We start from the raw sequence: 24,887 nt of genomic DNA, 5'->3' as shown, positions 1-24,887 counted from the left end.
ACCTCTCGGTACAAATATGTGGGCAAACAAGTCCAAAAGTGGTCCAAACAACTCTAACTCATCATGTTATATTAGCTGTTTTATTAGCCTGTGTCTGTATTAACATAGCTGGAAGCTCAACATGTGCAGAGACATTAACTCACGTTGTTAGTAGTGTTAACTGCAGCGCGAGTCCCGTAGCAGCTCGCCACCCTGTTAATCAATTACAGCGGCTCCACTGACAATGGGAGCGGCATGACAACCCCCGTCTGTCGCGGGACAACTCTCTATTTTACGCGACTCTTCTATTTTTGTCGCGCTATGCTCCCCTACGCGACCTTCCAGCAGATAAAAACTATATGAAATAGTGTGCTAAAGGAGCACAATGTGTTTTTAAATGAATAAACCATTATCAGAGGTGATATGTGATGATTTTTTCCATGCATTTACCCATGTTTATCCGTGACATTGTGTAAATGTCCGTGGCGGACATTTGAAAGCGAGTAGATGACAAACAGTACAGTAAACTTGTAGATAACTCAAATATATGTAATAACTTATGTGGAAAATGCTTTAACATTTCATGCAGCCTACATGCAGCCTCTCGGCTCAGCAAACAGTAAACAACCCCGCTGGCGTCTCTACGTGTCGCTTCCGTACGCAGTCAGTGGAGCCCAAATGAATACGCCGCGACGCTACGCTGACGTGACGTAGGTTTGCAGCCGGTGGAGCCCGGCCGTGTGGTTCTGCTCGTTAGTAATTAACTCTGACGTTGGATGCTCACTTCTTCACACAAATGAGTATTGAAAAATATTTTTAATACCCCCCCCACCAGGACCACACCACCACGAATAGATTCCTGTCCTGTGGGAAACACTGATGGACATCAGTCTCATCTGGAAATTTTTGCTTGACAGCAATTGCAATGTCACTTTGCTCAAATACAAAATATGCATGGAGCTCTGTGAGCCGCGAGTTGATCTGACCGAATCTGACTTGAAACACACTGTAATCTACTATAAATGATGAAACTCTGCTAAAACTACCTGAGAGATGTGTCAAGCTGCACAGGGCAGACCGAGCCGGGCAAGCATAGTGCATCCGGTCAATTTTCAAAATAAAACACCCTGTGCCTGTCTCTAAACAGAGAAAGAGAGGAACAGACACACAAGCAGGCAGAAAAAGACAGAGAGATTGACATACAATGACATGGAAGGTGCAGTGTAAGAGGAGAGACACTCATATTTTTTTGTTTGAAATGCCTGTTAGTTATTTCATACTCATTTTTATTTATATTTATTTGTATCTAATTATTATAATTATTATTATTATAAATTTGTTGTAAAAAGCAGAGAAGAAAATAAAACCTGTCTTGCAAATTCATTGTATTTTTAGCATGAAAAATATTTTTGTGGTAGAAATATTGGTACTCTGTATCGTAGTCAGTTTTAAATAATGGTATCGGTGCATCCCTATAAAATAATTAATTCGGGTAGATGGCGGATGGATGATTAATGTTGACACGGGGATTCGAGTGACGCCAGAGCCCTTCCGCGCATCTTTAGTGGATACACTCCTGCTGCCATGCTGCATGCCAACTAGATAACAAGCAATATGATGAATATTAACTTACCATGTATTGTTGAGAGGGTGCATACACCTCAGAGCATGGGGACACTGTGTTGTTTTGCGATGTATTTCTGGTAAAAAGAAATTGTTTTAAAAAATTAATACAATACAAGTAATATGTTGAATGCATTGAATAGGCTAAGTATTACAATATTTAAAATAACATACATTGAAATGTGAAGACTATTACTTGACCTTAATGTAGACGACCTAGGGCTATGTGATGTGACAATATATATCATGTGATGATAGAAAAATGTCTTCCATATTATGCTGTATTGTTTATTTTGTTGTGCTGCAAGTCACAGTCAATACAATATTTTTCATAATTTGGAATCTGTCCATCTTTTGTGTGAATAAATTCCTCTTATTGGCTTTTTAGTGACAAAAGCTTTTATTGCACTTAGAAGTAACATGACTTGAATCAATTTTCTCAATTCTCCACCAGTGTCTGTCTCTACTCCGCTCTGTGTGTGGAGGGGCTGAGCCCAACCCGCGATGAAACAGAGCGCAGAAGAGAGGAGACAAGAAACTAAAGTGACCATAAATGACAGCAGAATGCAGTAGAGACTATTTCAGCTCAGTGTGTAAATGCACTTTGCATTTTGGTGTAATTTCTGATCACGCACTTTCCTGTGGCTTGGCTGCTCCTGTGCGCACATGCACGCTGGAAGTATACAGACCAATTTGTAACTATTTATCCATTGAATTTACAGGAAATGTGCAATATCATGACATGTATCGTTACTGGATATGAAATGACCTATGTGGGGCAAGAGGTTTTGGTCATATCGCACAGCAATATTTAATCTAATTAAATAGATTCTAAGTTCAATAATTGTAAAAGGGTGAAATATAATTTCCATGACTGACCAATGAAGACGAAATATCAAGGAAAAGATCCTACTGATGATTTAATATGATATTACTGAGGCAGAAAAAGCACATGCACTTACTTTATACATTAAGATTTTATCTTACCTGTTGTTACTATTTCAACTATAAAATGCAGTGCAAACTAGCTTACAAGATGGCTTGGTAAGGGCATGCGTCTTCATCAAGATGAGACATACTGCACCACAGAAAACTCCAGCTGCACATTCGCTGTTCTACCAACTTCACAGCTACACTATAACTTGACGTCTTCACTGCTCCGGTCGCCAGCACTCACACACACGGGCACACACGCGCGCGCACACCCGCTTTCTCCCGTACATACCGTTACGTCATACACATTAACGTTACGCGTTCGGATTCAAAACAAAGCGACTCCTTTGCAGATATGCATGCTGTTTAGAGCAAGCCAAAGCATGGGTGCACAAGCTCACACACGCGCCCACATGCTAACAGGCTAGAAAACTCGAACAGAAAACATGTTGTAGCCACTTTATGTGCACTTTGTCCATTTATCAACTCTTTCATCGGCCCAAAAATGACAAGAGGTCCTTAAAATCGAGCCCTGACCATGGCCCTGACCCAGGGTGTAAAAGAAAAACAACTTACCGTTAACTTAGCCATAGCAAAGTTTAGCTAGCGTTGTGAGAAAAAACGAGTGACTGAGATGTCTCACAAATGTCTAATAAATACTATTTATCACTCACGCTATTTAAGTAACGTTAAATAGATTCATGTAGATATACCTGAAGTACTTACCCTTCCTGGCAAGGATGCCGAATGATGGTGAGATTGGGTTAGGCAGGTGCTGTTTAATGTTCACCGATCGTCCTCTCCCGCTTCTCTGCATGCGGAGCGGTGTGGAGCATGCGCAATAGCTATCCTTCGTCTTCTTCGTAGGTTTACTGGCGGTTAGCAAGCAACTTTTAGGTGCATTCCGCCACCTTCTGGACGCAATGAGTCATTGACCTGAAGAATCTCATTCTCATCAGATTGAAATGAATGAATTTAATTCATATGAATTTTCTTTGATTCATGTACAACAAACAAGAACGAATCATTTAATGAACATAAATATGATTAATTAATTTAATGTGAACATATTTCTAGTTTGCTAATCAAACACATGCCCTAGTTGATTTTTTTGAGTGTAGGATGAGGGTGTTACATGGTGAATTAGGACATTCCACAATGGCATCTGATTTATGAGTGACTGAATAACAGGAGCAATGCTTTGAATAGCCTCTGGGCGAAGTGGATAATGTCTCTTACATGGTCTAACAGTTGATTTTGGCTGAACAATAACAGAGTTGTCCCCTGTATATTCCCAAAATCAAACTTGCTTCCACCACACAAGTTATCAGGCATTGTTGATATTATTGCTTCCCCTTCATCAGTCAATGACATAAATGTAATTGCGTTAGTGTGTGTGTGTGTGTGTGTGTGTGTGTGTAGCACCTCAACTTGTGGCCATCAGTGTTGCTGTTACGTTTCTTGGTGTACACTGCATCATACAACCTGTCCATCATTGTGGTGAAATCCTTTGATCCAACTGCTGGGCTGGTGGACTTGTTGGCAGGTTGAATGTTGGCCCATCGGAGCTTGAAATATCTGGGACAAACAGCCTTTAGTTTAGTTTAGTTAGTTTACTTTTATTTGCACATAATGTTAAAATCAAACTGTATAAAATTTACAAGATTAAAAAGGAACTGTGCCGGAGAGGTTAGAAGCCACTGAAGGCTTATCAAAGAACCTCCCTTCAATTAAATCATACAATAAGGATAAGAAATAAACAAAACAAAACAACAAAAAAACAAAAAGGGGGAAGGAAAACGGAAGGACAAGAAGGAGGAGGAATGAGGGAAAAAAATCAAGACAAAACAAGAGCAAATAAAATGAACAAAGTCAATATAAGATTACGTGTTTGATAATGCACAAACAACTAAGAAATAATAAGATCAAAAACAAGGACAATCCAAACAAAGAAAAAAAATAATAATTCCACATTAAAGTTGATTAATTAAATACATTTTCATTTGATTTTTGAAGATTGCCAGTGAAGATGATACTTTAAGAGATGGTGATAGGTTGTTTCAGAGAGATGGTCCTCCATAACTCAGTGAGACTTGAACAAGGGAAATCCGACAAAAAGGACGATTAATGTATTTGGACTGTCTAGTGGAGTATGAGTGAATATCAGAGGAAAAAATGAAAAATTTTGAAAAACACTTGGTAAGTCATGAGTTAAATGTATGAACTTATACATAAATACAGAAATCTGGTATTTGTTTACATCATAGATAGATACAAGTTTGTATCTTCTGAATAAAGAAGCTGAAGGGTAACATCTATTAACAAGACCAATCATTCTCAGAAATCTTTTTTGGACTAATAAAATCTTATTAAGATAGGTAGAGCATGTAGCGCCCCAAACAGAATTACAATACATAATATAAGGAAGGATTAAACTGTAGTACAAGGTTAAATGACAAGAATGATTGGTTAGTGAACCAACTCTGCTCAAGATACCAATTGATTTCAGTCTTTTTGCATACAGTTTCCATGTTAACTTACTCATAAACAATGACTCCTAGGAATTTAATATGAGGAAAGTGAGTTATTTCCGTGTTGTCTAAGATAATTTGGGCATTTTCTTTTGAGTATTTTTTGTTTTTAGTGCAAAAGAGCACAAAATTAGATTTAATTATATTAAGAGAGAGTTTGTTTATACAAAACCAATTTGAAATAGATGACAATTCCTCATTAGCTTCTCGAAACAGAGTATCAACATTTTTATGTGATGCAACCAGCAAATAAAAGAGGTAAAAGAAAATTGCAAACCATTGGCAAATCATTGATATAAATCAAGAACAAGAGAGGTCCAAGGATAGAGCCTTGGGGAACACCACAAAGTGTTAGCTCTATGTGAAGAATGCCCATTAAATGAAACATACTGTTCTCTGTCCTTTAAATAATTAAGCAGCCATTTCAAAGCAATACCTTGGAAACCGTATTTAAGTAATTTTTTAATAAGTATATTGTGATTGACTGTGTTTTTTATCTAAAGCAGTGGAAATATTATGAACAAGTTGTGAAATAGCCATTTCTGTTGACAATTTTTTTCTAAAACCACATTGGTGACTGTATAATATGTTATTCTCATCCATGTGTATTTTTACTCTTGAATAAACCAATTTCTCAAGAATTTTGGACAAAAACTGGTAAAATGGACATAGGACGATAATTTGTGTATACACTAGCATCACTAGATTTGAATAGCGGTATAATTTTGGCTAATTTAAGATCACTTGGAACAACTCCTGTCCTGATGGATAAAGTTAAAATATGTGTTAGAGGCAGAATAATGGAAGTAACTATTCTCTTAACAAGACTGGCTTGTGTTTCATCATGTCCTGTAGAGGATTCTTTCAATTCGATTCAATTCAATCTCCTGTGGAATAGGAGGGTTGAACATGCTTAAACTAGGATATTGATTATTGAAGTTCTCAAAAAGATGACCATCCGTATTCTCAATTTTGTTGGCTAATGGAGGACCAATATTAAGAAAGAAATCATTGAAACCATGTGCAATATCTGAAGGAGTAGAGATTTTTTTTTCTCACCATCGGATAAAACGGATGGAATAGGTGTGGAGGCCTTCTTCTTATTCAACAATTCATTGACGAGTTTCCATGTTGATTTGATATCATTACGTGATTGTTCAAATTTAATTGAGAAGTAGGATTTTTTTTGCAATGTGCATCGATTTAGTGAAATGGTTCTTGTATTTTTTGTGGAATTCAATGTTAAAAAGGGTGGGGCTAACAATATATTTTTTATAATGTAGGATTTCTTTAAACCTGGAGTAATCCAGGGTTTACAATTTTTAGACTTATATTATCTATTGATTTGAACAAAAGGAAAGCATTTATCAAATATAGAACTAAATATGTCCATGAAGGTACTACAAGCACATTCTGCACTATGTTCATTCAGTACATCTTCCCATGAAACTTTATCTATTGAGGCTTTAAACAAGTTCTCATTTCTCTCATTTCTCATTTCTCTACGACAATATGTTTTCTCTTCTAGGTTTTTTTTTTTAGGTTTATTTGAATTATTAATTAGAAAAAAACTGAAAAATTGGAAAATGATCTGAAATATCAGTAAATAATAATCCAGAATTGATTACATGTTCAAAGTAATTTGTAAATATATTGTCAATTAAAGTTATAGAGGAAAACGTTATTCTACTAGTTTTAAAGATGAGGGGATATAAGGAACATGCATGAAGAAAATGTGAAGAATTGGATTCATTTTTTAGAAGATGAATATTAAAGTTGCCAAGGAGAATACATACCTTACCCTTGCTACTTATCAGCTCAACAGTGGAGGACAATGCATCATTGAATGAACCAGTATCAGTATGAGGGGGACAATATATACAGTCAATCACAACACTTTTACCACCAAAATCACTGAGACTAGGTAGTCCAACAAAAAGAGATTCAACCTCAGTTTGATCAAAATTACTGCTAAGCTCTTTTCTTTCAATAAAATTAAATTTGTTTTTTCTACATGAGTGCAAAGCATTATAATGAAAAACTGAATAAAGAGATAACAATTCATTACTTAGCCAAGTTTCTGTTAGAGCAAGCACTGAAAATGTATGGTTTAAACTAGACAAATATTGGGTTAAGTGATCATAATTTTTTTGATAAACTACGTAAGTGAAAAAGCAAGCTGGTCATATTTCAGGAATGCAGTATTCCCCTTCATCCTCTGCTCTCGGAGTTGAGGTAGTAGCTCTTTACGTTTCATGTGGAGTTGCGGAGTAGTTCAGTTATGTCAGCTTGGGAAAATTGAAGACTTGCTTTTAGGTCATGAATATCTTTTGAAATATTTAAAATATCTCTAACAAGATTGTCCATTCGGACAAACATAGAATCAACAATCACTTGAAAGCATGATTTGTAGCTTTTTTCTTGTTGCTCAAGAAGATCTTTGTAGAAAGTTTTTTGCTGCTCAAGCATTTCATGCAACACAGACATGGTGACAAACTTCTCATCCTTTACAGCCATTGTGACCCACGCACCTTACGCGTTTTTTTGTGGCTGACCTGTAGGAAGATGCAGCAGGTCCGAGTGGTCGCTGCTGCTGGAGCCTGGGCTCAGCCTGGTGGTAGATGGCTCCTGCTGAAGTCTGGGCTCAGTCTGGTGGTGTATGGCTCCTGTTAAAGCTTGGGCCTGGCCTGATGGTGGATGGCTGCTGCTGAAGCCTGGGCTCAGCCTGGTGGTGGATGGCCACTGCAGAAGACTGGGCTCAGCCTGGTGGTGGATGGCTGCTGCTGGAGCCTGGGCTCAGCCTGGTGGTAGATGGCTCCTGTTGAAGCCTGGGCTCAGCCTGGTGGTGGATGGCTGCTGCTGGAGCCTGGGCTCAGTCTGGTGGTGGATGGCTCCTGTTGAAGCCTGGGCCTGGCCTGGTGGTTGAAGGCTGCTGCTGAAGCCTGGGCTCAGCCTGGTGGTGGATGGCTGCTGCTGAAGCCTGGGCTCAGCCTGTTGGTGGATGGCTGCTGCTGAAGCCTGGGCTCAGCCTGTTGGTGGATGGCTACTGCAGAAGCCTGGGCTCAGTCTGTTGGTGGATGGCTGCTGCTGAAGCTCAAGCTGCTTGTTGCTCGCTCCCAGTGGGCCCAGGATGGTGGTAGATGCAGTGGGCCCAGATTGTTAATCCATCAAAAATCTCTTAAAGCATTGTCCATCCACACTTCAGCAAAATTTCTCCATAAATGACTTGAATAATTGATAAATAAAGTGTTTGTATGTTTTTTAAAAGTATTTATAAAGTCTAGAAATACAAGACAGAATTGAATAGCTTTTGTCTTAAAATAGGGATATTTATTTATTCAAATCACTTTATTCTATTTGTCTCATTTAAATTAAGAGCCTCCACTTCCTGCAGGGTTGGATTATACATGGCCAATAATTGTTCTATGGCTGTGACCCATTTCTCACCTCTAGTCTTTTGTGGATCAGGCAGCTCCTCTGCAACCTCCTTCAGCTGATCTGGCTGCCATGGCCTGTACACAAGCACTTCTGGATCCCAGTGGCTGTGCGTTTGGTCCCCTGTTCGTCGTGGCTGGGGGTTGGGAAAAACCATCATGGGCATTTGGTGAACACCCCCTTTGTCCCCTTGGCTCCGCAGCCAATAGTCGAAAGATGGTGCTACTGGAGAAGCACACTTTCTGGAAGGAGTAACATTAGGTTTTGCTTCCTTGCCCTATGTTTCTGTTTTTCCTTCCTTTCACACTTACTCTCATCTTTCATTTCTTGCTTAATCATCAAACCTGCCAATTACATAGAACTGGTCTACAGTACCACAAAGCATTTATATGCCAATGAGCTCCACTCTCACAAAGGGAATACCATGGAGATAGGCCTACACACATATGCTCATGAGTTGAGTTTCACTACCGCTTGTCTGGAATTACACCAACCTCTTTAGGATTTACATGGAAACAGGTACCTTACTACAAAATAACTACAGTGAAAATGATTCATAACACTGATTAATAACACACACACACACTTTTTAAAAGTAGATGGAGCGTCCGCTGTCTGCCAGCCATTCCTGACTTCAGGCGGGATCCTGTCCTCTGTTTATCAGAGTGGAATTTTCCCTGACTTAACCCTCAGTCAGGGCAGGCGTTGATCAGCAGAATGTCCATCCCTCATCATCAAATGTGAGGGAAATTCGGTGAGCTTGGGAATCATGAGGTGATCTAACCCCCCCAGTTCCAACCCTTGATGCTGATCCCATTTTTATAGTCTTTGGTATGACCCGGCCAGGGATCGAACCCACGACCTCCCAGTCTCAGGGCGGACACTCTACCACTAGGCCACTGAGCTGGTTCTCTGACAACCTTCAGGATCTACAGACGTTTATACCAAACCAAAGAGTTGAACCCAGGTTACACCCACCAGCTGCACTCGTAAAGGAGATTGCCCCCCCTAACAAAAGGTTTAGCAAAACAGAAAACTTCCCCCTAAGAACTATAAGGTTATGACCTCAAGATGTGGAGAATTGCCCCCAATACAGATTCCTGAATAATTCCCACAATAATGCTTCCATTTACATTTTTAAATACCTCCAAGTGACTTTTCAAGCAGTAAGCTTTTCTTCAGACAAAGACTACAATAAAGAGACAGACCTTGAAATACCTAATAGACCAGGGGTACGTCCTAAGTCTCTTATTTTATACTGCTAGCTCCTAACTCCTTACTTGAACCAGAAGTCGTTCAAAGTCCCCCATCTTTAAGGCTGTCTCATGTCTCTTATTCCTGCCAGTAAGGAGTTAGGGTTAGGAGTTAGGAGGGATCTGTTAGGCGCGATGAGTAAGGTAACATGAGAGGTTCCTAACAGGAAGTCTTTTTCAGCTTGAGGCCCTGACGTATAAATACCCGCCCCCTACGTCTGGCTCATTTGAACGAGTTGGCGGATAAACAGCACAAGTGTACCCGTTACATGCATTCTTTGCAATGAAATGCTGTAATTCACATGCCTACGTGACTACAAAGAGTAACGTTGATGATATTTCGTGCAAGACTGTCATGTTGTAATTAAGTTTATTTCATTCACAACCCGTTGCGTTGTTCAGCGGACTGTCGGTGATGTGTGGCTGTTAAATGTGCAGCTCCTCATGTCCAGAACCACAGGTGTTGATATAACACCACGTGCACACACACACACACACACACACACACACAAACACATTTGCCCATCATTTATTGTCCTGCATGTCATGTGAGTGGAATAATGTTTAATAGCTTGTAGGTAATATTAATTATTAATATTAATATTAGGGCGGCACGGTGGTGTGGTGGTTAGCACTGTCGCCTCACAGCAAGAGGGTTGCTGGTTAGATCCCGGGCGTGGGAGCCCTTCTGTGCAGAGTTTGCATGTTCTCCCCGTGTTAGCGTGGGTTCTCTCCGGGCACTCTGGCTTCCTCCCACAGTCCAAAGATATGCAGATTGGGGACTAGGCTAATTGATAACTCTAAATTGTCCGTAGGTGTGAATGTGAGCGTGAATGGTTGTTTGTCTCTATGTGTCAGCCCTGCGATAGTCTGGCGACCTGTCCAGGGTGTACCCTGCCTCTCGCCCGATGTCACCTGGGATAGGCTCCAGCCCCCCCACGACTCTCAAGAGGATGAAGCGGTTAGAAGATGAATGAATGAAGATTATTATTTTAATTAATTTTGTTGTAAGCTACTGTCATTACCGTCTGTCCTGCATCTCTCTCTGTCTCTGTATCTCTCTCTCTCTGTCTCTCTTTCTGTCTCTGTCTCTGCATCTCTCTCTGTCTCTCTCTCTCTCTCTCTCTCTCTCTCTCTGTCTCATTGTGTCATACGGATTACTGTTAATTTATTACATTGATCTGTTCTGTACGACATCTATTGCACATCTGTCTGTCCTGAAAGAGGGATCCCTCCTCAGTTGCTGTTCCTGAGGTTTGTACCGTTTTTTCCCCTGTTAAAGGGTTTTTTTGGGGGGGAGTTTTTCCTGATCAGCTGTGAGGGTCCTAAGGACAGATGGATGTCATATGCTGTAAAGCCCTGTGAGGCAAATTGTGATTTGTGATATTGGGCTTTATAAATACAATTGAATTGATTGCAGTAGACTCACAGGTCTGATGTCACTCAGCAGCTGACTTGTTGAATGATGGCGAGTGGATTTAATAATAGTGATAATAATGATGATGATAATAATAATAATGTTAATGATTCTCATCACAGTGACAGTGGCAGGGCTACAGACCGTTCTTTAATTGCGACAAACTTCGGCAAATGACTCAATAACAATGGTAATACATGCAAAAGTGTGTGACCAAAGTCATGACAGCGGGAGGTGGGGGTTACGGCTTTGATCAGCGAATATAATGTGACTTGGGATGTACGCCAAACGCTGGCTCCGTTATGCAGCAGATCCAGCTGTGCCGCCATCATCAGAAAAGGACGTCGCTTTACGTGACACTTCAGAGTAAGGCCGTCTCATGTCTCTTAATCAGCAATCCTCGCTCCTCACTCCTAACACCTGACTCCTTGCATGTTTTCCTAAGTGGGAGGGACTAAACAGTTAGGTAAGGTGGCTAGGTTAGGTGGTTAGCAGTAATTTTAAGGGACTTGGGACGTACCCCAGGTTACCTGACAGAGCACTTGACGGGTTACAATAGGCTTCCTTGGATTGAATTTATACAATATATTGGATAAACAAATACATACATATTACATAACCCCATCATGTAAGAATTGCACATCCATGCAGGCAATCTGATGATAATACTCAGCACAACTCAACACATTAGTGAACATAGTAACTGTATGACTGCATGTATAAATTCATATGTATTGTACGTTGTTTATATACACAGCCACATAGTTACTTTGTTTACTAATGTGCTGAGTGTACTGTGGATATAAACTGTATGCACTAATTTATCTACTGTGCTATAATTTTCTTTTTTCCTTGTTACTGCATGACATAACGGTCCATACCTGATGCTCTCGTCAGGCAATTTTCAAGTTTATTTGATAAACCTCTGAGGTCTTTTGACCCAACATCCAAGAGCATCTCTTTGAAGTGTTGTGAAGTGTTCTTGTGAAGCTTCGTATATGCTGTGTGTCTAGAGACCAAAATCTGAACAGTACAATAGCATCTTGTTGATGTCTGTGCCATGCTTATTGGAAGGGGTGCTGCTGAGAGATGGAGACAGGACGATAGGAAACAGCAAAACTATAAATCACATCAGCATATGGAAATGCTTAATTGTCATTTAGCTTGGATTAAGAGTCAGTATCTATCAAGCTATTCTAAACAACAGTGTTGGAATTAGTGAGTAATTATACGTTATTATAAAAGTAATGACTTCAAATAAAGGTCAAGTAAACTCATTATGGCACTAGCAGGCAGCAGTGTATACCATTGTTATGCCAGTAGCTAAAGTTGCTGCTATCTTAGCTAGCCTGCTTTCCCGACAACCTAATGCAGTCACAGAATGGTAGATTGGAAATGATAATTAATGTTACAAAAAAAAACGACAAGTCTTAACTTCACCTCTTGAAATTATTTTGAGTTGTGAAGACCTCAATATGAGTAGTACAGGCATAAAACAGACATAAACATGAACTGCTTTGCCAAAAAGCATAAGTAAAGTGGCAACACTGTGAAAAGGGCCTGTCAAAGGAGCAGAGACATTGAAACATCAGCCACTGTCTATTGCATTATGATGGACTGGGGGCTCATCCTACTCTCCAATGTGCTATGTGTGAGCTCAGTCCTGCATGTTCTTTAATGAAGCAATAGGAGAAGATATTCGGTCTCAGTTAATGTAGTTTATTAAGCAGTAAAGGAATAAAATTACAGAGCTCTGGGTCTCAACTTCAAGTCCCTGACGAACAACAAAGGTGTGTCAGTTCACGAAGTCTGACCTCCTGTCCTTTCCCTGACCCAGTATATTTGAGCGTAACAGAGTGTCATTGTGCACGCAAGGCGTTGTCCTCTTCTCATTGGCAGTTCCACTTCCTCCTTCACCACACCACGCCCCTGCCTCGTGTTAATCTGACTCCTTCCCGCTGACAGTGGGGGCGTGGTTCCTGTTTTGAAAGACAAGAGAACAACACAACTCCCTACACGTGCTGTACCTTACTATCTGTACATCACTTTCTATTATTTTTACCATATATGAAACTAATTATCTAAGCATTGCGGTATGTGCTCCTCAGATTTCATGTCTCTTCCTCTCCTGTACTTCTCCGCTTCTGCAAAGCAAACACATTCAGATCAGCTGAAATCATCTTAGTATTCTCATTGTTCACACATCTAAAACTTATATAGTGAAACACAACTGATAGTAAAATGCATAAAATCATTCTATTCCCAACAGTCCCCCTTTTGGCCTCATAGGACTGAGGCCACTTTTTTTTTTAAGTCCCAATGTATCCAGGTCCCCCTTTTTAGGTCTTGTGATTACTGCACTTTTTGTTTCTTTTGAAACTAAAAGTTATACCTCCCCCTGTTGGTCTCATACACATGCGACCAATCACACCTTGTCTTCTCCTGAGGCTGAGTCCGAATCTGAATCAGTAGGCGGCTCTCTCTAACAGGGTGGCCGTCTCCATTTGAGTCATCTGATATGGTGGGGCTGTGGATGTTTTCTCTCCACAGCTGTCACTATGATTCTTTCACAGAGGACCGGATACATGGGATACAACAACAACCACATAATGCTAACACCGAGCATTCCCACCAGAGACAAGAATACCGATACCACTAAATCTTTCCACTTACCGAACCACTTCTCGAAGATACCACCCAGGGGTTTATCAATGCCTGAGTGTTCATGCATTTCCTCAGAGAGCGTGCGCAGCCCTTCTAGCGCCTTAGTTACTGACCCGTCTGGAGCTGTGTTGTTTGGGATGAAGGTGCAGCAGAGGCCCTGGAACATAGAGCAGACACCCCCTTTCTCCGCCAAAAGCATGTCTAACGCAATTCGGTTCTGTACTGTCATCAGGGAGGTAGCTGCCAGTTGTTCAGAGAGTCCTCCAACCGCGTCCCTAGTGCTGTTGGCCAGTCTAAGAACATTGTAATGCACATAATTAATTCTGTCCACATTTTTGTTAGGGGTGATGGGAAACAGTGCAGCTAATATGGGTATGTTTTCAAAACCAGCAGCCACGGGGTCACCAATTGATGGACTGGGGGCTCATCCTACTCTCCAATGTGCTATGTGTGAGCTCAGTCCTGCATGTTCTTTAATGAAGCAATAGGAGAAGATATTCGGTCTCAGTTAATGTAGTTTATTAAGCAGTAAAGGAATAAAATTACAGAGCTCTGGGTCTCAACTTCAAGTCCCTGACGAACAACAAAGGTGTGTCAGTTCACGAAGTCTGACCTCCTGTCCTTTCCCTGACCCAGTATATTTGAGCGTAACAGAGTGTCATTGTGCACGCAAGGCGTTGTCCTCTTCTCATTGGCAGTTCCACTTCCTCCTTCACCACACCACGCCCCTGCCTCGTGTTAATCTGACTCCTTCCCGCTGACAGTGGGGGCGTGGTTCCTGTTTTGAAAGACAAGAGAACAACACAACTCCCTACACGTGCTGTACCTTACTATCTGTACATCACTTTCTATTATTTTTACCATATATGAAACTAATTATCTAAGCATTGCGGTATGTGCTCCTCAGATTTCATGTCTCTTCCTCTCCTGTACTTCTCCGCTTCTGCAAAGCAAACACATTCAGATCAGCTGAAATCATCTTAGTATTCTCATTGTTCACACATCTAAAACTTATATAGTGAAACACAACTGATAGTAAAATGCATAAAATCATTCTATTCCCAACAATTACCACCTCCAAAGTGTCAAAAGTCAGTGTGCTTGGGTTTTGAAACTGATTGAATGACATACTACATATATACATACCAATCTAAATTTTGATTGTCTTGAATTTCAGTAATGTCTATTGTTTTATATTTTTTCAATTGTTTAGGTAATTTTGAACAAGCCAACGAGGAGCTGAGGGCAATTATCAAGAAGATTTGGAAGCGTACCAGTATGAAACTTCTGGATCAAGTCATCCCACCTATAGGAGGTCAGCTTTCATGCGGTCTAAGAAAAAAAGGCAATCATCAGGAGGAAAATGCACAGCCATTCATTTTTGCAGGTGTTCGGTAACAATAATATGCACAAACAAAGCAAAACATGTACACGCACAGTGCTATCCTGTGCCAATTCTTCTTTCTTCTGTATGGACTTGACATTTCAAATGGTATTCGATACATAAAGTGCTAGAACTTATTTTGCTCTTTAAAAAAAAAAGAAGAAAGAAAAAAAAGATTTTGTCTTAAGGAGACAGTGATTTAGTGAATTATGAAGTTCTTACATACAGTAAATAGAGTTTATATCAAGTATTGCAATAGTTCAGTGTTTTCTGAAATGTAAAAGTCCACTATGAGTATTTCCTCACAGCTTTCCTTCTGACATTTATGGCAAAAGTGCTGAATGACATGATCTGACACTGCATGACAATTGGGATATTTGTCAGTAAGTGACTGCTCTGAAAGTACTGGTAAATGACTGTTCAAAGGAATTTGAAGACAGCACAGAAAACTTTGAGAAACCGTAAGTAATTTCTGTGGAGTTGCTATTTCTGGCAGTCTACAAGCCCGAGACGCACTGACCCTTCAATGGCTAGTTATTTGTTTCCCTTGACTGGGACAGTCTTGAGTCTTTATGCTGACCTTTCTGTTCTAAATCCAGCTATGGGTGAGTCACATCATAACATCATGGCAGTATGCAGGCCAGCCATTTGAAGTTATTGACAATGGGAAAAATTCCTCCCAATTAGGCCCCTCATCAACACCCACTCCAGCACCACCACCAACAATCCTCCTGTAGCTCTAATACAAGCAATACCAATTAAGCTCCGGGACAATGTCTCTAACAATCATCTCAGAATTCAGTGTTATAGACACATCTGGGATGTGCTCTGTTTTGCATACAAATACCTAATGTAATTACAGAGCACAAAAGGTATAGGTACAAAAAATCTTCCAAATTAGACTGTGACAGTTCTATTTCTTTTTTTTCCTCTAAAACAAAATGAGGAGAAAAAAATTCCCTTCAATAAATTATTTGAGAATAGTAAACTCAAACATTGAAATTACTGCAAGTATTAAATCAGAAAATCAAATCATTAGTGAACACATACATTTACTGTTAATTTATCACTGTTTCCAAATCCAGTGCTTATAATGCCTTAATTTATGAACTTTCAAGACTGTTTATGGACCCTGTGCATAAATGAGCCTAGTTTTGTAGCATTGTTAAGCCCTGTAGACTGTATAAAACAGTGGACATAGCTCCGGGGTTTGAAAAGTGAAGCCAATGTGTAAGTGCCTACGGCATTCTTTCGAATGGCCAGGAGGGGGTAACTACACTGGTTGCAAAAAAATGTCTGATGACAAAAGACCCAAATTTTCATTTGATTTATTAACTCTGTAAACCTTTTCCTCAGGAGTTCATGGGCTTGTTGCTAGTTCTAAGTCTTCTTCAACACAACATGATGTGCATTTGTAAATAATGGCCCTATTTCAAATTAAATACATGATAAAGCAGGGGTATGCTTTGAGGCATTGCTACCTTCAATCTGACCAGTTGCAACCATGGCAACCTGTCAAGAGGCATAGCAATGCTTATCCCTGGCACCGTCCACATTACCGTGAACTTGTGTTTGGTGTCAGTGTTTTCTGCTTTAAAGCCACAGTGTGTAGGAATTTTTCCCATCTAACGTTGAAATCATATATTGCATTCAAACAGATGGCGCACTCTAGCACCTCACTGTTTCAAACACGTATTGCAACAACTGTAGCCGCTGTGTACCAAAAAGCTATGATAACACTGATGAAACCATGTCATCCGATACTACATGGAGTATTCATTCAGGCTCCTACACAGACACACGCGACGCGAGTTGACAAACCCCCTCCTCACCATGCTGGCTGTGTTTACAACGTAGGACTGTTGGGGCGGATGTAAATTGAAACAAACCAATCACATCTTGTCCTTTGACAACTGACAAGTGGCTCAACCTCACACACCTCATCCCTCTCCTCGCATTACTGCGCCGCTAACAGCTGTTAGTGGCCAGCGGCACTAGTGCCGCATAACAAAGTCCCACTCTTGGAGCATAATGCAGGATCATGTATTATGCAGCATCACGAGAGACGGAATCCTCGTCGCCAAGAAAGTGCAAAAGGGAATCAAAAAGGCAGTGTGACCGGCAAATTAAAAAAACAAGGGTCAGCATTGGGGTTGCCTTTCCCAGGTGGAGAGAGCTGCTGAAGGAGAAAGGTAATACAATCACAGGCCAGCGCTAACAGCGGCTAACAGCTAACAGCGGCGCAGTGATGCGAGGAGAGGGATGAGGCTGTTAGCGACTGGCCGCTAACAGCGGCTAACAGCCAACAGCGGCGCTGGCCTGTGATTGCATTACCATTCTCCCTCAGCAGCTCTCTCTACCTGGGAAAGGCTACCCCGATGTGGGCCTTTGTTTTTTTAATCCACCGGTCACGTTGCCTTTTCTATTCCCTTTTGCACTTTCTTGGCGACAAGGATTCCGTCTCCCATGATGCTGCATATGCATGATCCTGCATTATGCTCAAAGAGTGGGACTTTGTTTCAAATTTCCCAGGGTAGTAGCGAAGCGCCTCTTGCTCCTCTCCTTCGGCTCCTCAGTCATGCAGTGCTGGCCTGGCTCTCAACGAAAACGCCGAAGGCGGTGCTGTATGTCCCTTGCTGGCGGGTGTATTCTCAGATGGTGAAATGTAATGGAACCCCACAGACGACTTACCCGCACAATGTACAAACAAATCCAAAATTCTCCTTTCATGAGAATAAGTCAGATTATTGGTGGAGGTAATAGTACACCAGTGATGACATATTTATGAATGCAGACATCAATTTTTGCCAATAAACAACTGAAAATGTCACACAATGTCCCTTTAAACTTTGACCCTTGACAGTGCATTTTCAGGTCATTAAAGATAGGTTGCCTAAAATGTCTTGTTTAGTCGTCTCTTGTACTGTAAGACACACTAAGGAGTCAGCTGTACATATTTTCTGGAAAGTGCATTTTTGTTTTGAGTCAGATTTTCACTAGCACAAGCATCCCACTTAATGTTAATTATAGATGCACTTTGCTAACGAACATAGCTAGCCAGCGCTAGCATTACCATAATAAAACTGTCCATGAGGACATTATGATAGTTCAGGTTAACCTAATGTTTAGGTACGTAACTTATATGTGAGTAAAATGTTATCAATCAGCCATTTGTTACATGGAATCATAAAAGGTACAACTCCAGTGAAATAAGATCTCCTCAGTTCCTTCAATCTGTGCATTGTAATTGAGTCTTTTTTTTTTTTTAACCTTTTACATTGTAGGCTGCTGCTTTACAATTACATTCTATAGCTGTTATTATGTAACATTAGCAGGAGTTTATTCACTTTATACTTTAGGTCCATACACAATAACCTTAGTCCACAACTGAAGCAGACATTTAGGCACCTGTCTTGACAAGTTGGTACATGTACATGATTCATTGTGATCCACTATGTTTTAACCAAAGTGTTTGTGTTTTATTGTAATTCAAAAGGGAACCACGCTGTGAAAATAGAATAACTGGTAGTTAATTTTTTGTGTAATTCTTAAAAAAATAAATATTTTTTAGAAACAACAGTACAACAGTCATTGGAAAACCTATTGCAACAGTCCATAAGTAATGGAGGTAAAGTGCAAAATGTCCAGGAGCCCAATATTCATCATAAGTCTTTTTATGTGAGACAGCATATATGTTGCAGGCTCACAGTTTGGCATAAGAAGCTGTTCTGAAGTCTTTCATTGTTACACATTCTTGGTTTACTCTGTTAACTATGAAAGGGACAAAAGGGCAACCTGACTGAGAGAATTTAAATGTAAATTTGCCTCAGAAGCATCCTCTCTCTAAGTAAGTGCTCGGCACATTAATGTTAACTACAGTAACTGAAAACTATGAACTCTACATTGGATATAGAGGCAGAGACTGTCAAAGACCATGACAATATATATATTAATTCAACAAAAGTAGCACTCATTATGGAGGGACTGACACTAGTGCTTTTCTGAGCTACAAAAAGTTAAATAAGACTCAACTTCAACAGCGAATAAATTGTCAGACATGAACATATCACCGTTGCTGAAGTTGGGCTTTAAAGGACTTAGTTAAACTATCAAAAGAATATCAAATTTTAAAAAATCCCCTTATGTGAAATGAACTCCATCAGGCTTTTCATTGTGAATAAAGTACTATTCCAGAGAGTGGTAACATATTGCTACATCCTTTTTGGTTTCATCACCAACTGGATCTGCACAGCTTACAGGCACAGGTAGGCAAGTGGTGAGTGTTTAAAGTGTCCAACTATTTTTTCGCCTACTGTCACCACATCCAAGATGGCGCACTGGCTCAGAACGCCGTTGTGAACAGCCAACTGCATGGTGTGTTTCATGCAGCCAAAACTAGCCAGCCCACTATCTGGCATAGCTTTTACCATATTTCTGGCTTTTTCTGTCACTACAGCATGCACTTTGGATTTGTCCATTTTCCATGTTTCAGACTTTTTTTCAGATGCCTCTGAGATAACAGAGGGGGAAACCTGTGAACTCCTCCGGGTGTAGCACTGCTTTTATCAAGTTAAAATCTTTATCAATCCACTGCACTGTAAGGCTTAGTATGCACTGTAAGGCTTAGTACATCCCAACTCAATATATCAATTGTAAAACAGATGGCAAGGATGTCACAAGCCAGTAGTTCAGCAGACAGTGAGATTTGGACATTACAACTCTCCAAGCCTGAACCTCAGTACTGGTGCGCCACAAGACTGTGTGCTCAGCCCTGCCCTCTACTGTCTGACTGTTCACCCACACACCCCCAGAACACAATCATAAAATTTCCAGATGACACCACAATGGTGGGACTCATTTCCAATGATGATGAAACAGCTTACAGAGATGAAGTCTACAAATTTACAATGTGGTGCATGGAGAACAACCTGTTGCTCAACATCAAGAATACAAAGGAGCTTCTGATTGACTTCAGACGGCAGCAACACGAGCACCCTCCACTCAGAATAGGAGGAGAAGAGGTGGGGAGGGTCCCCAGTTTTAAATTTCTGGAGGAAAGAAGGATATTAACCGACAATACCCACCCATGCCACCATCTCTTCACACTGCTCCCCTCTTGAAGATGCTACAGGGCGCTGAAGTGCCGCACCACCAGACTTAAGAACAGCTTCTACCCCACAGCCATACACGAATTGAACTCCCACCCATAACCCGACTGACGACTGGGCAGTGGGTAGCGGGGTTCCATATACTACATCAGGCTTTGAAACCACACATCCTCCACAATGGAGAAAGGTTGGTCATCTAACATGGTGAACTCAATCACCAAGTTAGTGATCCCTTTAGCTTTGGCGCTGTCCGTGGGGAATTTTTTTTCCTTTCTCAAATGCTGTAGTTATCAAGGACTGAGTCTTGCTGCTGGGTGTTTGTGCTTTCTTGTCCAGTTAATCTCTCCTCTTTTTTATTAGCTTTCAGGTAATCATTGCACACTTCTTTGTGTCTGTTATGTAAATGGTTGATGAGATTTGATGACTTAAAAATAAGACACAATGCACTCACTCACGATTAATCCTTAAAGTCTGGGTCCTGTATCCTTAAAGCAAATAATAATGAACTAAACTAATTACAGCTATGGCTCATCCACTTCATCTTCAGCAATGGGAGGAGAGAGTGACAACAAATATTGAATACGTCACCAACTTTGATAGGTATTTGGTAGAGCTTAGATCAGGCCCAAAAATTCCAGCCCGTTATGCACGTTGTGCACGTTATGTCCGGGACCGGCCCGGCCCGTCCAATTAACTGTAATTATGGACCCGAGCCCGATTTAAACCCGACATTTTTCAATAAGTTGGCTGTTATAATTAAGAGTATTAAACCACAAGTCTTGTTATTTGAATGACAGAAACATAGGATCTTAATGAATGGCGCAACACGGAAGCATGATTATGTAATAAAACAGGTGTTTATTTTAGGATCCAGGTGGTGAAGGGCTGTGAATAAATATTGTAAAAAAAATTGGTGCAAACTGGGCGCTCCTCTGTGGAAGCCTCTCGCCCAGACTTTCCAGTGATCGTGGCAGCAGTGATCGTCTGTTAAATCAGTCTGTAAATAATATTTTGACATTATTAGGCCGGGCTCGGGCTCGCGCAGAGAATCTCAAGCTCTAGTATTCGGCTGTCACTGCCACCACGCAGTACAAGGCAACAGTGGATGAAAATACGTAGCTGTGACTGGTGAGATAGGATCGTTCTCATGGAGTTTACAGATTCAGAGTAGAGAGAAAACTTCAGAATGAGTAGGGCATCCTTCAGCCGGCTGTGTGATGTAGTTGAACCATTCATGAAACCGGGATAAGGCGTATACATGCTCCAGTATCCCGGCTTCTATCGGAGTACTCCAGGTGGCAAAACCGGGTTTCTTGAAACCGGGAAAAGGGCATAACCCGGTTTCTGAATTCGGGATATGGTGTTTACATGCACAAACACAAAAACGGGATACTTAAAAAACCCAATCAAAACCGGGATACTAAAGACCTTGTAAACACAGTCATGGAGGTTGAAAGACCTTAAAGACCTATAAGCAGAGTTTGAAATCAACTCTTCAATGTGTGTCAATATTTACCCACTATTCTTTAACTGATTTGGATATAGAGCTTTAAAGGAGCTATATGTAAGAAATCTAAAGCAAATAGTCGTAAAACCATCCTAATATGTCACAGAGACTAAGGAATAATGTTCATATAACATACTGATCTCACCGACAACAATAGTACAGCCAGAATGTTCGCATTTAAAAAAACATTTTCACAGTCCGCAAATCATGTTTATGTTTTGAATTTGTGTTTTGGCCTGTTGTGCTACCCACCGCCGTCTGCCAGTCACACAGTCAGTAGAGTCTCAGCATCAGTTACAGTTATGACTGAGCTACAGCAGCACGGCAAGCAGCATTAGCAGTGTCCCAGTACATAGCATTAACAGCCAGCTCCTCCTCAGCTGTATCCCGGCAGCAGCGTTAGCAGTGTCCCAGTACATAGCATTAGCAGCCAGCTCCTCCTCAGCTGTATCGCGGTGGCAGCGTTAGCAGCAGAGTAGCCGGACTTGCTGGAACGGTCCGCTGGAAAACCGAAGATCAAGGACGCGGCGACGCGGCCCTGCCACGGCAGCCGCCCGTGGGCAAACAAATCAGTCTCCAGTGTGCTGCTGTCCAGGAACCTTGAATCTGTAGGGGAGGGGGGGCGGACGCAGTATTTTGAATTTGAGTGCAGTAACCGTTTTGGCCACAATCTTACACTTCTTAAAACTAAAAAATTCTGCAAGCAATTTTGACAAATGCCTGCTTTTGCCAACGAGTACTAGTAATAGCAGTAGCTGAGTCATTGATACGTAGTGCCCACATCAAGAATTGCATATTACGTGTACTACAAATTACAGTTAGTCAATAATGCAGTACTAACACTGCAGGTAGTAAACTACACATACTACAGTTACTGCATACTATGTTTGTACAATATACACTGCTCAAAAAAATAAAGGGAACATTTAAATCACACATCCCAGATCTCGATGAATGAAATACTCCAGATGAAAATCTTTACTGATTACATAGTGTAATTCATTGAGAACAAAATAATGTAAGAACAACCCATGGAAACCAAAATCATTAACTCATTTAGGACTGGATTCAGAATCATCCCCAAAATCAAAGTGGAAAAATCAGATCATAGGCTGATCCAACTTCTGTGAATTTCCATAGGACAACTCATAGTGTGGCTCAGTAGTGTGTATGGCCTCCACGTGCCTGTATACATTCCATACAACGTCTGGGCTTGCTCCTGATGAGACGATGGATGATCTCCTGGGGGATCTCCTCCCAGACCTGGATCAGGGCGTCAGTCAGCTCCTGGGCAGTCTGTGGTGCGATGTGGCGGCGGTGGATGCTACGATACATGATGTCCCAAAGGTGCTCGATTGGATTCAGGTCTGGGGAACGGGCGGGCCAGTCAATAGCATCAATGCCTTCATCATCCAGGAACTGCTGACACACTCCAGCTACATGAGGCCGGGCATTGTCATGCTTCAGAAGGAACACAGGGCCCACTGCACCAGCATATGGCCTGACAATGGGTCTGAGGATCTCATTCCGGTACCCAACAGCAGTCAGGGTCCCTTTGGCTAGCACATGGAGGTCTGTGCGGCCCTCCAAGGATATGCCTCCCCAGACCATCACTGACCCACCACCAATCCGGTCATGCTGGAGGATGTTGCATGCAGCAGAATGTTCTCCATGGCGTCTCCAGACTCTGTCATGTCTGTCACATGTGCTCAGTGTGAACCTTCTCTCATCTGTGAAAAGAACAGGGCACCAGTGGCGAATCTGCCAATTTTGGTGTTCTCTCACAAATGTCAATCGGGCTGCACGGTGCTGGGTTGTGAGCGTAAGCCCCACTTAGTACTGGCCCGCCTTATGATACCACTAGTGGTGAGGGCACTGGAAAAATGCAAAAGTAGCCAAGAATCAACCAGAAAGGATGCAGAGAGGGAAATGGTCTGTGGTCACCATCTGCAAAACTATTCCTAAATAAGGGTTGTCTTGGTAAATGCCTCTCCTTTCCACCTGTTGTCTGTCCAATTTGCACAACAGCAGGTGAAATTGATTCACAATCAGTATTGCTTCTTAACTGGACAGGTTGATACCCAGGAGTTTGATTAACTTTGAGTTACACTGTGATGATGATGTGTTCCCTTTATGTTTTTTGAGCAGTGTATTATGTATTTGCAGCATGTTACAATATGTATTTAACATTTGTGATTCAAACATTAACAGCAGTAGTAGTAGTAGTATTTGTCATAGTCATATAGTATACTCCTACTTCTAGTAGTTGAGTATCAGTAGTCGTATGATAGGATAGGATTCACTTTGTATTGGGGATTTAGAGACACACATACACCAACATGTCTGTGAGTTTGTGTCAGTGGTCGTTGCTTTGGTTATTAATGAGGGATACCTGAGGCAGTGGATTTGAAAGCTCTAAAACACCTCCCAATCCCGCCAAAACCATGAGTCCAATCGTCAAAACATGGATACCAACAGAGAGAGGAGATTTTCCCAAACTCGTGGATGTCTTTTTTTATGTTTGTGGTGTCAAAAGTATGTTCATGGTCGCAGGTTAGAAAACTGTTGTCCTCAGCTCTTTTCAAGAAATTTGTCATCTCAGTTTACATGGGAGCGAATGAGGAAAAATGTTGCTTCGCTTGGAAGCTCAGTGAGCTAAATGTCAATCAATCAATCAATCAATCAATTTTATTTATAAAGTCCAATATAGAAATCACAGTTTGCCCCACAGGGCTTTACAGCATATGACATCCCTCTGTCCTTAGGACCCTCACAGTGGATAAGGAAAAACTCCCCCAAAAAACCCCTTTAACGGGGGAAAAAAAACAGTAGAAACCTCAGGAAGAGCAACTGAGGAGGGATCCCTCTTCCAGGACGGACAGACATGCAATAGATGTTGTACAGAACAGATCAACATGATAAATTAACAGTAATCCGTATGTCGCAATGAGACAGAAAGAGAGACAGAGTGAGACAGAGACAGAGAGAGAGAGAGATGCTGGACAGACGGTAATGACAGTAGCTTACAACAACATTAATGAAAGTAATAATAT

General features: G+C 41.1%; 1 protein-coding gene across 1 annotated transcript in view; it reads left to right on the top strand.

Annotated features, from left to right (window-relative positions):
• Positions 1 to 24,887, top strand: part of LOC125886092 (dihydropyridine-sensitive L-type skeletal muscle calcium channel subunit alpha-1-like) — a 542,543-nt gene that overhangs the window by 437,604 nt on the left and 80,052 nt on the right. The window contains exon 38 of the mRNA XM_049572040.1: positions 15,049 to 15,150. Coding sequence (XP_049427997.1) covers positions 15,049 to 15,150 — 102 coding nt within the window. The remainder of the gene's footprint in view (positions 1 to 15,048; positions 15,151 to 24,887) is intronic.

The sequence above is a fragment of the Epinephelus fuscoguttatus genome, linkage group LG1 (assembly GCF_011397635.1).
Source record: "Epinephelus fuscoguttatus linkage group LG1, E.fuscoguttatus.final_Chr_v1".
NCBI classification, from domain to species: domain Eukaryota; kingdom Metazoa; phylum Chordata; class Actinopteri; order Perciformes; family Serranidae; genus Epinephelus; species Epinephelus fuscoguttatus.
Note: the sequence above shows the minus strand (reverse complement) of the source record. Positions and strands in the feature narration are given on the sequence as shown.